Raw genomic sequence first — 16,764 nt, forward strand, 5'->3', positions numbered from 1 at the left:
GGGAGATCAGGGTGGGGAGGAGCTTGAATAACTAAGACAACCTCACCTCTTGTTGTGGTGGTTGGGACGACGACGAAGAAGAGGTTGCATTGACATTGTCTATGCTATCAAGGAGACCTAAATATTCCAAAGCCTTATCCCCAGAGTCCACAAATGTCACTGCAACGGGTACAAAACAACATGAACATAGATCCACAATATCTTCAAGATGAAACTGATAGACCACTTGTTCAATTAGAAGTTGGGTTAAAAGCACAAAAACGTATATCAATGGTACTATAAATTATGCAACAAGCTCGCTCAGTCTCTCGCCTGGAAGCGTGGGAGAGAAGGTTTATTAATTCCATGATACCTTGGTATGAAGATACTTTAAGCAGCCTTTCTAAAAGCTTCCTGTCAATAAAACTATCATCCACTGCCAGGACATGAAAATGTTTCTCTTCTTCTTCCCCCTCGTGATCCCTTTGTTGCTTATGTTTCTCTTCTCCTTCTTCTTCCTTTTGTTGCTGACGTTTCTCTTCTTCCTGATGTTGTGTATCAACAGCACCTGATTCCATTATCTCCATTTATGGTCAAAATGAAAGAATATTGGACCACTGCCTATATACTGTTCTAGTTTTCAGTTGTTGGGGGCTAGTCTTCGCATCATCATCATATACGTGTATGAGCCCTTTCTATATAGCTAGTAGCTGTGCAGAGAGAGAGAGATTGAGGGAGAGAGATATGCGAGGTCGAGGAGTTGGCGGTGAAAGTGAGGAGTTTGTGTGCCGTAGGTTTTCTTGAGTAGGTAAGGGAGCAAGTGTGTATGTTTTTGCAGGGGAAGGAATATATAACGGACAGATGTCATAGTTTTTTTTTTTGGTGTTTTAATGTCTGTGATTTTCTGCAATTATCTCTCTCTGGATTCTTTCTCTAAACAATGCTGGTACAACCACTCATCTCTCTCTCTCTTCCTTTTTTTCTTGCTTTGGATTTTGTTTGAATGCTAAAGAAAATCCACAAGATCTTAATTTGTTCCCAGTTGGCCACGCTAAAGTGTAAAAGGAGGTTTGATTTTAGTTGGATTGTATGAAAAATGCGGTTTAACTAACTACCAGGAGAATTTTTTTTTTTTATTTTAAGAATATTTTTATAAAAATTAAATTTTTAATTTTTTTTTTATATTTTCATGTCATTTTAATGTACTAATGTTAAAAATAAATTTTAAAAAATAAAAAATATATTATTTTAATATATTTTTAAATAAGAAATATTTTAAAAAATAATTAGTAAAACCATTTCAAAAAATCATAATTTTTTTGTCTTTTTCTTGTAATTGATTGAAAATTAATCTTGCTTTGCATGCTGCTCTTGATTGGATAATTTGATTGATGGAGGTGTTCTGTTCCAACCAATCAACATTATTTGCATGTGCCTTTACCATTCGTTGTGTGTGGTTGAAAAGTATTTTTTTAAAAAAAAAATTATTTTTATATATTTTTATATTAATTTGATTTATTTTTTAAAAATAAAAAATATTATTTTAATATATTTTTAAAAAATATTATTTTAAATTAATCTTTTGTCTCCTTCTTATGCATCTGACTTTACCATCTTCTTATTAACGTATTATTCCAACCTTCAAATCTTTCTGATTTCTCTTCGCAGTTTTTCCTTACAATAAATTTTAATTTATAGAAATCAAGCATATGACTAAGGACAGGTCAAACAGTGACGCGGTCTCTCACCCCAGAATGCTATATGCGCGCGCGGGTATATACATATATTGTTGTTGTAATATTTTTTAATTTTAGAGGAAAAAAATAATACTAATAAGAAAGATATTAATTTTAATCTGTTTATTTTTGTGTTTTAAAATTTTTTAATTATTTAATTATTTTAATATGCTAATGTTAAAAATAATTTTTTAAAAAATAACTATAATTATACTAAAAAATACAATTGGTGGCAAACATGATGACAACTTGGTATCAGTAAAAATAGCCACGGGTAAAAAGCAAAAGTCAAAATCAGTAAAAATACACTAAAGAAAATATTTATTTCACCCACGCAGCGGAAAAAGATAGACTCTAATGAGACATGTAACAGTGTCTAGCTATAATTTCTTCTAAAGAAAATACTATTTGACTAATTGAGAAATGCAAGCAAAAAGAACAAAAAAACAAAAAAGGAAAAAACCATGGTGAACAATGGGAGACGAGAGCCATATCATGTAACTGTATCCGTGACGCCATAACTCATCATTGTTAAGGTGTGTGGAACAATCGTCAGGCATCCAATCCTCCGCCGATGTTAGCATTGACTAAGCATAAAATATTATTCAGAACTATTCCAAGAAAAAAATCTAAGATATTGACATGCTAAGTAGAAATTACAAATACAGCTAAAAGACGTGAAACCAGTTTAACTGTGTTTATATAACCGTATTGATATATCTTTTTAATCATTCGATTAATCATTTCATGTTTTCAAGGGTTTTTTTTTTAATTTTTATGATTAAGGTTTGAAAAAATTAAATTTTAAAAAATTACTTTAAACCATAATTTATTTGATTTAAATAGCCTAAAAAACGGAAGGTGCACAAAAACAAGCACATTTTTACTTGCATGTAATATCAATATTATGATATTGAGACTTTATATAGTTTTTTTTTTTATAAAATGTTAGTATTAAAAGTGAAAAAAAATACAGACTCAAACTTGTACTCTTATCTCTGGCCCATGTATCAGGCCTGCGACTTTTTTAGTGTTCTTTTAGGCTTTTTTGAGATCTTTTTCTTATTATTTTTTTAATTTTATATTTTAATGCTATGTTTTTTTATTCATTATTTAATTTATTATAGATCAAATTTTGTATTTTTTATAATGTAAATACTATCAAAAAATTAATAAATAAAAACAAACATTCTAACATAATATTTATGTCAATAGATTACAGTAAATTTTTTCAGTTAAATATACTCTCGCAATATTTATCAATAAGAACTAATGAAAATATCCTCTTATTATATATCGAGAGAATTACAATGAGAAAAGGTAAAAATAAAAAAAAAACCTAGAAACACGATGATATGTTATTTTTACAGACAAAATTACCAATGAATTTAAATGTATCAGTAAATTCATTAATAATATTTAATTTATAACTTGACAAACAATCTTTCTACCCCCCATTTCTTTTTCTTCATTCATTTTTCTTTGTAACAAACAACACACCCCTTATTTTGTTATAAATAAACCTCTCACTGTAAATTTGATTACCCTAACACTTGGCTTATCAATATCCTTGTTCCGGTTCAAATTTTATTTAGGATTCCCCACTTAAGTAAGTAAAAATATCTAAAAAAAATTATTTAAGCTCAATTTTAAAATGTTAATTATTATAGCATATTTTTACAGTATATGTATTTATTTTGGGTGTTTACTTATTTTATGTTTTTCCCCCATTGAAATGTGTTGTATGCATGTATGATTTGCATATGTTAATGCTTGTTTGAGATTTTGTCAAAATTATGTTTATTTATAAATTAATGAAATTTAATTTGAATTTAAGACCTGTATGTTTTGTATGTTTTGTGATGAAATCAATAATTACTTATTTAATGGGCCTGTTTTATATTTTAACAATTATATTATTGAGTTCAAAATTTTGATAAATGTTTAGAAATTTAAATTTATGTAGATAATTGATAATGAATTAGTTGTACTATTTAAATAGTTTGAATATGTTCGAGTTAAACCAATATTCTGTTATTTATTTAGTTTATATAATTAATTAAAACCTATAGTCATCAATATTTTATATAGGTTTAACATACATAATGGATGATTGTTCATGGATGTATCAAGATTTTCCCGAAGGGTTACACATGATGGATTGTTGTAACAGGATTCGAGATTTTATTATTTATGCACTGTCTAATCTGAGAAATACTAGTGAAGATGGTATTAAATGTTCATGTAAGAGGTATAAAAATAAAATGTTTCTCAGTCTATATGTTGTAATAATGCATCTTTTACAAAATGAGATCATGAAGAGATACATGTGTTGGTTTGTATACGAAGAACCACATGGTCCTTACGAGACCATGATAGAAAAGGTGATTGGGTCAAATTCTAGTTCTAGTAATATGCGTGAAGTTATAAATAACAATAATAACCTTTTATAAGAATTTGGCAGTGAAAGCGATGAAATGAATTAAGGTTATACTAGTCAATGTCTAATTGTAGATGAAGAACATAAAGTGATGAAATGAATCATGGTTTGAGTGAAACTGATGATGATAAAATTGTTAAATAGACGAAAAACATTTTACCTAAATAGAATAGGCTGAAAAAGAGTTTTTATTGTTAAATCTACGATGAAACTCTTCGACCTATGATACTAGAAAATTGACATGTATCCAAGTTTCTATATGTTGTATTACCTTGAAAATACAGAGTTGACTGAGTGCAGAATATATAGGTATGCTCGTTATAGACACAAAATTGATAAGGGAAGGACTCTTAGCACATATAGACTATAATAGTTATTCATGCAATAAAAACTTATTGAGCACATGACATAGCATCATTCACATGATATGGTAGATTGAGTTACGGTGTGTTCTTCCAATGGTGAAGCCTGAAAACATTTTATAAGATGTATCCTTAGTTCTTAGTGAAATCAAAAAACATGCGTATTGAATTATATATAAATAGATTTAATCTATCTAAGTCATTTATTGCTCCTTATTCTTTTAGTTATTATTTTTATTTTATTTTAAATCATTTTATGTTGTTAACTTTCTCTATGTTTCATTATTCAACATTTAATTTGTCAAGGGCTATACTTCACCATTTTTTAATGTATGATGGTTCCGATTTAATAACCCGAGTCATGAGTTTGATAAGTTGAATCACGTTAACATTTTAATTTTTATTTTATTTATTTTATTTTATTGTTCAATATTATTTTTTTTTTATTAAGAATTAGCCACATAGTTTTTTTTTTCATGGAGTTATCTCGATCTTATGATTTTAGCCATAAATTTTTCAGGTTACCATGGGTTAACTTATCCTTTATTAACTAGATTATTTATCACAAATTAACCTATACCTTCTTTTTTTTCCATTCTCTATCCAATTTTGTGCCTCCGTGTTTTTTTTTTCAATGCTTCATCTATTGTTTTTAGAAAAAAATTATTTGTTTGCTATTATTATCTATTTTTTTTATTATCTAATTAAATCTAAATCAATTTTTTTTAAAAAAACATAATTGAATATTATTTTTTACAAAAAAAAAAATACAAACTTGCGACAAGGTGCAGACATATGCCTAGTGATGCACTATAAGTGATGAAATGAAATACATCTTAATCACCATCATTGAGAGAGAGAAAAATGGCCATTGTTTCAAAAACATGGCCATTAAATTCAAACAAAAATAAAATAAAATTAGAGAGATTGTATTTTATAATAATTCAGCCATAGAAAAGAAGTACAAAAAAAAGAAAAAGAGGAGGCAGCTAACAACCAGTTGATTCTCGAGGAAACATCAATTAAAAGAGGAAAACAAAGAAATTTCTACTCAAATTTCAAATAGAAATGGATTCTTGCAAACGCAAAGCCAACATAATTATTAGAAAGTTGAGAGGATAAAACTGGGACCACAATATGCATGGAATGTCTATCAATCTTAGCCAAAGAGCACAGAATCAATCAATTCCTTGTAATAATAGTGATGGGGACATGAAACAAAAAAAAGGGCCCACATAAATGGGCCCACAAAGTGCAAAAAATATGAAAATCTTTGGTGGGCCCTACCAAATATAATCTTTTGCGGGTCCCAGTTCCCTCTGCTCTAAATCTTCCCCAAATTTCGAATCTGTCCCCGTCGAGGGTGTCCAAAGTAGAAAGTTTTTAATTACTCGGTTTTTCAATACTTGAGTCTGTGGGGCCCTATTAATGTCTGCCACGCGTCGCCCACTCTGTATATGTTAAAACAGAGTACAGTGGAGCTTGGTGGGGAACCTGGAATCGTCAGATCACGTCAGGCCACGTACGCTCAGTAAGTTTGGATAAAACAAATTTCGACAAGTTGATTTTTTTAAAATAAAAAAGCAATTCGAACGAAATGATTCGGTTTATTCTCCTAATTAAAAAGTTCTCGAGTCTTTTAATTAGAGTTTTTTAAAAGGTATTGAAATAATGGACTCGGTGGGTTTTTTTCAAAAAAAAATTATTCAGTTTATTTTGTTTTATCAAATCTAAAACTCAATCAAGCAATTTTCTTTTTAATTTTCTAATAGATTCTTTTAATTTGATATATTGCTTTGTTTTTTTAATTAAATGCATGTCTGTTTTTTTTTTTTAATTTCTCAGTTACTTTGCCCACTACGAGCAATGCCACCGATTTTCTTTTTAAAATATTTTTAATTTAGTTGAAACTATTAATATAAAAAACAATAAAATATCCTCTGCTATAAACTATTAATATAAATTATCATTCTATCAAATAAAAAAATATTGAATTAAGAAATGGTTATAATCTCATTTTAATGATAAAAAAACTCCAGTTTCCAAGACCAAATACTTGCTCAAGAGTAATAAAATAATTTTTTTTGTTGGTAGTTGAGAAATTGATTTTTTTTCTAAATAAAATAATTTTCAATTTAATTTTTTTATGAAAAAGATATATTTGATTTGATAGAGTCAAGAAAAATACTCCAAACTTTAATCACGCCTCTTTCAATCCTATAATCACTTCAACATTTGTTTTTTTTTTTTTTATAATAATCTTCAGATAAAATTCAAGCTTCTTAATTCTAGAAAAAAGTTTCATTTATGAAGAAAAAACTTATTGTCATAATATTCTAAGCGCGATCTTCTTTATTAAATAAATTTTTGTGTTGTATCACCTTTTAATTTTTAATATCACAAATATTTAAAAATCACAGATAATTATAAGGATGCACATAATTTAAAATATAAAAAGGAATATTCTGAGTGTTACAGCGACAGGATAATTTCGGAAGACTGATAAATAAATAAATAAAAAGTAAAAAATATTAAATAAATTCAAAAAAGGGGCAAGAAAAATTGGGACAAGTTGCACAAAATGGGAGGCCTCGGCTAGGGAAGCCTGGCCGTGGCTGCTTTACATGTGTATCTTTTTTCTCAGAAAGGGAAAGCACGAGCGATGCATTGCCACTTCCTTCCGGGCACGTCGCCCTCTACAACTGTTTTGGCGACTCTACAATCGCCGTTGAAAAGCGGGGGCTGTCAGTTTGATTTAATTATTTTTAATGTTTTTATATATGTTAATTTTATAACTTCTAAAAAATTATTTTAATTTACATTACAATATTAAACTCTCAATAAAAACCATCTCCCAATATTAACCAATAAACTGGCAGAACTCTCTAAAAAATAAAGAACTTTTGAGTAAATTATAAACCAGACCCTCTAGTTTTTAAAAATGAGTTAGATAGTCTTTCTAGTTTAACAACAATCGATTAATCCCTTGACCAATTTTGACCTTGTTTAACCCAACATCTCTCTGTTCAAACATTTTATTTTCTCATTAATTCTCTCATATTATCTATTTCTTTTTTCCCTTTTCTATCTCTTAAAAACACAAAATAAATTGAAAAAGAAAATGCAAGGGATCAAGCTACAAACAGGTTAGGAGAATAGAGGTGTCAAAGCCAAGACAGTGGACGCTAGGCAATTGACAATAATAACCCAAGGGCGACGAAAACCTGGAAGTAAGACTGTGGGTGTTCTTGCCTAATGACATTATTTTAAGATAATACAGGGCAGTAGAGGAAGGATGTGGTTGACTGACAGCCTGCAAATCCTAGCGAGTGAAAAAAGTTTGAAGAGGATTTTGGCCACGCCAGTCGTAAAAAGCAACAACAATGTCCCAGAACATATTGGCATCGTGAGTACACGGGTAATTACATGTACAGACTCGTGCAACTGAAGAAATCATCTCATCAAATCCCATTTATCTTTCTCTCTGGTCCAAAAGCAAAGCGTGTTTGGTGGTTATTTTCTTCTTTTTTCCTAGATTTTGCACAGATCCACTGCGAGAAAAGGGCTACAGTTTTTGGTTACTTTGACTTGACAAGCAAAATGGGGCCTTTCCCTCTCTCTAAATTCAGGATCTTCTTGACTGATCTTACCTTAATCGGGTCTCCAAAAATCAAACGAGAGATTTCATTAGATCTAGCCTCCGGCCCCACTCCAATTGTGAGCGTCGTCGCTATGGAATTCGATGCCTTTCTACTGGTATGGCAGAAATTTCCTAAGGGGTGGCCCGCGCACCCCTTGCTTTCTTCGTCAATTAAAAGAATTGATTGACTTCACATTGAAGACATTCATTATTCAATGGAGATTGATTATCGACTGAACTTTAGACTTTTTCATGACAGTGACAAATTCAGCAGTGTTCCAGGGACAAATCCTAGTTAAATCTCATCCAAGTAGACGCAGCGGGATTCAATTGGATTGGGGCCTCTCGCTTTTTCACCAAACAAGAAACTTCATCCAAACATTTTTTATTGTTCGGAGCTGCTACTGTCGGTGTTTGTTGCGAAACATGCCCTCTGAGTTATGATGCGAGATTCAACTTGTTAACATTTCACGTGCTAGCTCCTACAAATCCCTCCAAACAATGCTAGACAACGTGAATAAAAACTACTGGTTTGGCTGGGATTTAGTTCTTTGCTTTTTTTGTGCTGCATGCATTAGAGCTCACATGTTATTCGATCATAGGGCCACCTCCCTATCTCATCAGTATCTTTTTCTTGTACAAAATTGTTTTTTTGTGAACGTGATTTGGATGGTGGTGGGTGTTATTTTTTAAAATGATTTTTTCATATAAATATATTTAGATAATAATTTTTTATATAAACATATTAAAATTATAAAAAAAACGTTGAAAAATAATAATTTAAAATTAAAAAAATTAAAAACATTCAAAAAACTCGGTACAATTACACAAACCAACATTACTAATATAATACATCAATGAAGTCTTTTCAGTCCATCACAGGCCATCAGTTTCATGGCAGGACATGCACGGTCCCTTCGCAATCAATTTTTAGAGTCCTAATCATCATCTTGTGTTGGAGTTGCTAGAACAGTATGCTTCAGGGTTTAAAGGGCATATATTTGCTTATTCATCTGTGTTTATGGGTCATTATATCTCACACTCTATTAAACAAAGTGTTGTCGTGAATAAATATCTACAACATATCTCTTTTCTAAGTCACGAGACAATACATAAATACACTTATATCTTCCAGTTAAGGCAAACACTCTACTTTAAGGTAAGCTAAATTTTCAAACATTTAAATACAAGATTGGTCAACTAATTAGATTTCTAAAAGTAATTACAAAATCAATTCAAAAGATTACTAGTAGAAAATAAAGTTTTTGCAAACCATGGATTGATCAACTAACAAGATTTTCAAGAGTAATTACAAAATCAATCCAACATATTACTGGAAGGAAAAAAAGAGTTTATGCAAACCCTTCCTCTTAAGTTGGAGAATAAATATATATCAAGTCTAATTTATCGATTATACCATGAAATATCTTTTTTGAAATTGCTTTCATGAATATAGCTTTCATGAGTATATCAACTAGCTGACTTCCTTTTTTGAAATTGCTTTCATGAGTATATCAACTAGCTGACTTTCAAAATGAATAGACATAAATTGTATAATCTTGGGATCAAGATTCTTTTTTATGACATGATGATCAACCTTAATATGTGTGGTGTAATCATGTTGTACAAGATTCTATACAATCTCGATAGATGCTTTATTATCATAATGAAGACTCATTGATTTTCATATCCAAATCCTAGATTTTTTAGCACACTTCTAATTCATAATTATTCATATGTCTCATGATCTATATCTTAAGATGCAACTGTTACACTTGATCTTGTCACACCTTTTTGCTTCCTGCTTTTTTAGATGATACAATTGCCTTTCATAAATGTAAAATATCTAGATATGAATCTTTTATCAATTTGATCCCTTGTCCAAATAGAATCCATGTCCTTTTAATGTTGGAAATATCATCTTTTTATAACAACAATCCTTTTTTTTTTTTAAGCACTCTTATGGATCTTTAAAATTCGATATACTTCATTCATATATTCTTCACTTGGTGCATGTGTGAATTGTATTACCATAATTACTATATAGGCTATATTTGGTCTTTTGTGAGACAAATAAATTATTCTCTCAATTAACTATTGGTAATAACCTTTATATATTAGAGCCTTATCTAAAGAAAGTCCAAACTTGTGATTCATCTTTATAGGTGTTTCTATTAGTTTGCAAGCTATCATTTTTTTTAATTAAAAGATCTAAAATATATTTCTATTTTGAAATGAAAATCTCGTGTCTCGAACTAACAACCTAAATTCCTAAAAAATAATTAAGTTGTTTAAGATCCTTCATTTTAAATTTAGTAGCCAAATACTCTTGTAATGCTTTAAGGTTGTTACCTTTTTTTATAAACAAAAAATAGTCTAAATTACTTTGCTTATAATCAAAGGACTTCACTATAAATGAGAATCAACACATACAATATAAACTTTGCTTCAATACAAAGAATTAAGTTTAACTCTAGGAGGAAATTTAATTTAAATTTCCTCCTATAAATCTTCATTAAGAAATGTATTTTTTATATCAAATTATTGTAAAGTCAATCTCGATTTGTTGCTATAAATATAAGAATACATGTTGTATTAATCTTGGCTGCCATTGCAAAAGTCATTTGATATAACAAACAAAACATTTATTTATATCCTTTTACAACTAACCTTACTTTATACCTATCAATATTGTCATTTTCTTTAAGTTTCACTATAAAAACCTATCTACACCTAATTTCCTCTCTATTTCAGGTAAATAGATAACTTCCCAACTAGCATTCTTCTGCAAGACCTTTATCTCTTTACTTATTACCTTTGTCCACGTAGGATTGGTTAATGCATCTTGAAAATCAAAAGGAATAAATATAGTAGATAATTAATTAATAGTAATACACATGATTTAAACAATTTATGAAAGGACACATAGTTGCTAATTAGGCACTTGACTTTGACTTTTAGATCAACTTCATATTATTTCTTTGTAACCTCTTTATTTGATCTTTGTGAATGCTTGAGAGTTATATTTTCTTCATGAACATATATTTTATTAGAATCATCAATAATGAGATTTAAAATTACTTGAGGTAAAATATTCTAGATTGATTCTTCAGTTAATGGTATATATATAGGCAAATTTAAAGGCATACTTAAGGTATTTTTTGGTTATACCAGTAACTCACTCCCAACTTGAGGAATGTTATATACTCTTATTGACTAAATTTATCAAATTATTCATTTATTTTTTAAACTCTCTATAGCAATCTTTTCATGTACCTATTTATAATACATTAATTTCATTATAGCTCGTTTCATGAAGAGAAGATCTATAAACCCCTCATGCGCAACAAGCTTTTGATTCATGAAAAGAGGCATCCAAAATCTCATTTAGTTTTCAAGTTTAAGTGTTATATCACCTATATCATTTTTTAAACTCAGAATAGCCAAGATAGACACATCATTTTACACAAGGATCAAGTTTTCTTCATGAACTTTCTGGGATGTGAACATATATAATACAACCAAAAACTGTGGTTCAAGATTTGAAAAGTGAGTAATTAGAAGTGAGCAATGTGTTTTTTTGCTAGGAGGTTTAAAAGTTTATCACTCAAAAAGTTGTTCAATTAATGAGATAAACAATAAATTTCATAACCTCTCCATAATAAAATCAAGTTATGCTTACACTAAAGAGAAAGATATGAATCACTATCAATAATTATATACTTTTCCTTTTGACCAATTCATTTTCTTACGGAGTATAGGTATATGAGGTTTGATAAAGAATTCTAAGATTACTGAAAAACTTACTGAAATAGTATAGATATATCATTATCGGATTGTAGAATACGAATATGTTTTTAGTACCAAATGTTAACCATATTATAAAAATTTTAAAATAGTATGTATATACCCTCTTTTTTTTTTTGTTAAGAAATGACACCCAAATCATTCTTATATATTCATCAATAAATGAAATAAAGTAACAGACTTTAGAAATTAAAAAGGATTTTTATAGGATCCTGAGCATCGAAGTGAATAACCTCAAAAGGTATCTAACTTTTATTCAGATTTGATAAATATAAAATATAATGGCTCTTAGCCTATTCATAAGTGTCACAATGAAAATCTTAATAAATCGTAATTGGAAAAAATATATGGTTTTATCTTTCTAAGATAACTAAAAGAAAGATATCTTAGTATATGATGTCATAATGATATAGTTGCTCGAGCCATGTTCATGCTACTAACTTCATTTTTTTTTATTGAATTTTGGCCCTTTATTTTATGTCAACTCCAGGTAATAGAGTTTCCCCTCATCTAACATTATAACCAAGAATCTTTCAAGTTAAAATGTTTTGAAAAACATAAAAACGACACCCAAATCATTCTTATATATTCACCAATAAATGTAATAAAGTAACATGGCTTAGAAATAAAAAGAATTTTTATAGGATCCTAAGGATCAAAATGAATAACTTTAAAAGGTACTAACTCTAATTCAGACTTGGTAAATATATAATACAATGGCTTTTAGCCAATTCATAAGTATCACAATAGAAATCTAAATCAATCGTAATTAAAATATATATATGATTTTATCTTTCTAAAATAACAAAAAAAAAGATATCCTAGTATGCGGTACCATAATGATATAGTTGCTCGAGCTATATCTATGCTATTAGCTTGATTTTTATGATAAAATTTTAGTTTTTTTTATTTCATATCAACTCTAAGTAGTAAAGTTTAACCCCATATTATAATATAACCAAAAATATTTTGAGTCAAAATTTCTTGAAAAACATAAAAAAAATAAAAGGTTACAATGCAAGAAAGAGTAGAGGTAATTTAGCTAACAAATAATATATTGTATTAAAAGGATAGAACAATAAGGACCATATTTAAAGTGAGAGCATTGGATAAGATGACATATCCCTCTCTAATAATAGGAGATGTGCCAACATTAGTTATAAAAATAATAAAGTATAGAGATAGGAAAAAGATTTTAATTCAATGAAGTCCTTGATCGTGTAATTAAAGACAACTATATCAATAGTCCAAGTTTATTCTTGGAAGTTAAAGAGAATATATAAGTCTTACTAATAACTTTTGAGTAAGCAATATTTGTTATAGTTGGTGATTGGTCTTCCTCTATAAAAGTTACCATAATTTTTCCTACAGTCTTTTTTTAAGGTTTTTTCATGAAGTCCTTTCATTTGGGATTGCCAATTAGTTCATAATACTGTTGTTTTGAATGACAAGTTTCACCATAAAGAGAACATTTCAGTATGCTAAACTTGCTAGTTGGTTGATTATTACAACTTTATATAGAGCCCAATAGTGGTCATTGCTAGTTTGATCAACCAATATAGTCGAGCTTTCTAAGATTACACCAGAACCTTCCCTTATTTATTTCTATTGGTATTCTCTCCTAACACATGCATGTGTACTCTTCAAATCAAGTTTTGGGTTTTTCATAAGAATTCTTTACATACCTAATCAACTTTATAGTTAAATATATTTAGAAAAATATGAATTCAAAGCCTAACCATTGTGGAATGCAACTAGACCACCCCTTCAATTGTTTTATTCTGGGAGATAGCTCTATGATTAATTTCTTGAAAAATAGCAACAAGTTCATTATAATATATTGATAATGGTATACCATATTTTGCATAGTATTGTAAGACCTCTGATCCTATTTAAAAAAATAAAAGCATTATCTTGATCCATCATAGAAGGTTTATAATACAATCTCCTATATTTCCTTGGTTATGGGGAAATGAATAAATCATAAACAGCAACAGACTTATTGAGTCAATAAACCAACCTTTTACTTTGTGGTTTCTAATCCATGTTTCAAGATTGGGATCTCCAGGTGCTATGTTTCTCGCTTCTCAAGTGAGGTATCAAACTTTGTTACGAGAGCCCATACATATTGTTGGTGTAGTTTTAAAATGAATAAAGAAGGGAAAGATATTTATCCTAAGTGTTTATAAATATGAGTTTTTATTATGTAGTAAATTCAATGAAAACCGTGGTAGATGAGTTTTTCTAGTGAGCTCCCTAATGCTATTCTATGAATATTTATAATATCAAAATATAGCACTTGACACTTGTGATTGTTGGGATTGATTTATTCTTGAATTTTTTTTTATTTTATAATTAATTTTGATATTTGTGACTGCTAGGATAAAATTGAATATCATCTATTTAGTTTAATTTGAAACATAATTTTTTTTAATGGTCATTTAATTTCATTAACAATCATAATATTAAAAAATATAATATTTTATTAAAATATTTTTAAGTCTAATAAAACCAGGTACTACACAGGAAAAAAAAAGAAATACAAACATATTTTTTTCTCTTGTTTTCTCTTTTTATTTTTTTAGAGATTTAAAAAACTTAATTATATTATAAAGGTATTATTTCCATATAGGATAAATCTAAAGCAAACTCTTCGTTTGTTTATATCTTAAATAATTTCTCTTAATATACATGTACATGATTTGAGGTCATATGAGTGATTGGTTTTATCCAGTATAATACTAACAATAAACATAAAGTTGTCTTGGTGAACAATGATCTATGATGCTGGTATTGAAATTGGTTCGGTTGATTTGTCTGAAGTGATGGCTATCAAACTAATTACAACATATTTATGGTGGTGATATTCAAAATATAAATTTAGAATAATATTCGGTTGATTACCATATATTTCTTTAGGGTTAAACGTGTAGCTCCCATACTATCTAAAAAGAGTTTTGATGTGAATAAATCTTTGATATATATATATTCTTCCAATAAAGGAAAGCACCCTCTTCTAACTGGATTTTTATGCAATCTTTTCTCGATCGTTATAAACATGCTTTGAAAAATTATGATATCTATGGTAGAGTGATCAACTATAACAATACATGGCTTTAATTAATCTGCATGTGCCATCTAATCTTGGATGACTCTACTAAAATTAAATTGATAAATCTTACATGCCGAGAATAAAATTAATTGGGAAATTGGAATATTAAGACACGAAACATTTATTACAAGAAAGGACATCTTCAACTTACATCAGAATATGTGTAGATTTGTTTTCTTGTACCTTATCTGGATTTTTTTTCTACATCTTATCGACACTCTTCAAATTAAAATATATGATAGAAGATTAACATCTCATAAACGCAAAGTTGTCTTGGTGGACAATTTTAGGTTCTCTCCACCCTATCTTGATTGCGTTCTACTAGTTTGGTATTCTTTACAAAGAAAAAATAATTTCATGATTCAGAATCTGTATTCTTAATAATTAATTCTGAAGTTTCTTAGTTGTGAAATCTTTATTTCTACAGATTAGTTTTTGTTTCTTTTTATGCTCCTGCTTAACGCTATCCTGCAACATGTCGCTTGAAGAAGATTTTCCAAATAAATAGGATCGCGGCCAGGCAGTGCTTCCTCCTTATCGTGTCCCATCATTGAATTTTCGATAATACAAAACCTTTTTTTTAACACATGCTAAGCTAATTAATTAATTAGCTGAGGGCTCTCTTAATTTCTTCTATTTTAGTTTTTTTAATTTTCTGCATGTGAACACATAACAAGAAATTGCTCACGGCGATCCATTCAAATCGATCACAATAATAGACTAAAATTCATTGGTTTCTATTGATTACCTAAAGCCTTTATGTTTGCCTCAGGGAAATTAATATTTTCTGGGCGCACGAGCATGAACACATACAAGGTCCAACAAAAGTCAGAGAACCATTTGTTTTTTCCCAACGTTCACAATCAAGGTTGAAGATCATGTAAGAGTTGATGAGTGTCAATAATATGTCTGTAAACCGTGCTAGCCTTGACAATGCGCGCAGTTACCTCGAAAATCATTTTGCGTTTCAGGGGCGCGAAAAGACAAGGGGTGTTTCGTTCACATACAGACCTCCCTCGATCTCTCTCAATCACCATTTTCTTCCATGCTTCACATATATTCTTTCAGGCTATTAATCCTGCTCTTGCACAATTGTACATGCAAGTGGTCAGAGTCTTTCTTGCTAGTACTGCTATATAAGCAGGAAGAGCTTGCGAATCCGTGAACTTTTTTTTTTTTTTTATTCCCTTTCCAATCCTATATCTTTCGTGGGACCTCATGATAGTGATCTCAGTATCCCAAGGTATGGTTAGGGCTTGTAATGGAAAAGAAAAGGCAAGAAAAGTAACATTCTTTGCTCAATTGTTGTTAGCTTGCTTTCATCTAAGAGTCTATACATGATTGTCATGATTATAAGTAATTTCATGCGTGAAAATCCACTCCTTTTAGAAAATCTTGCTTTGCTGTGGTGTCCAACCAGAATCAAATCCTGCACATGAATTTTTAGCTAGGTCCCTTTTTTCTCATATAATGCGCTGGTAAGCCTAACATGGAATCAGGCCATGTTTCAATGAGTAATCTCTTCAATTGTACATCTTCTTCTTTTGGCTAAGCACTCGAATTTATATCAAGGATTTGGCTTTGGTCATTTTGTCCCGTTATAAATATTCCTCTTTCTTTTCTTCTTCTCTTGTCAACTCATTTTTCCAGTCTGAGAAAATATTTTCAATTGGATGACAGTGAAATTT

At 29.4% G+C, this 16,764-nt stretch overlaps 1 protein-coding gene across 1 annotated transcript in view; it reads right to left on the bottom strand.

Annotated features, from left to right (window-relative positions):
* The window catches only part of LOC105127787 (two-component response regulator ARR17-like), a 2,853-nt gene extending 1,981 nt beyond the window's left edge, over positions 1 to 872 (bottom strand). The window contains exons 1-2 of the mRNA XM_011029208.1: positions 353 to 872; positions 47 to 159 (exon numbers count right to left, since the gene is read on the bottom strand). Of these exons, the coding sequence (XP_011027510.1) occupies positions 47 to 159; positions 353 to 566 (327 nt within the window). The 5' untranslated portion in view covers positions 567 to 872. The remainder of the gene's footprint in view (positions 1 to 46; positions 160 to 352) is intronic.
* Positions 873 to 16,764: the final 15,892 nt, after the last annotated feature.

This window comes from Populus euphratica, unplaced genomic scaffold (assembly GCF_000495115.2).
Source record: "Populus euphratica unplaced genomic scaffold, PopEup_1.0 scaffold93.1, whole genome shotgun sequence".
In the NCBI taxonomy this organism is placed as follows: domain Eukaryota; kingdom Viridiplantae; phylum Streptophyta; class Magnoliopsida; order Malpighiales; family Salicaceae; genus Populus; species Populus euphratica.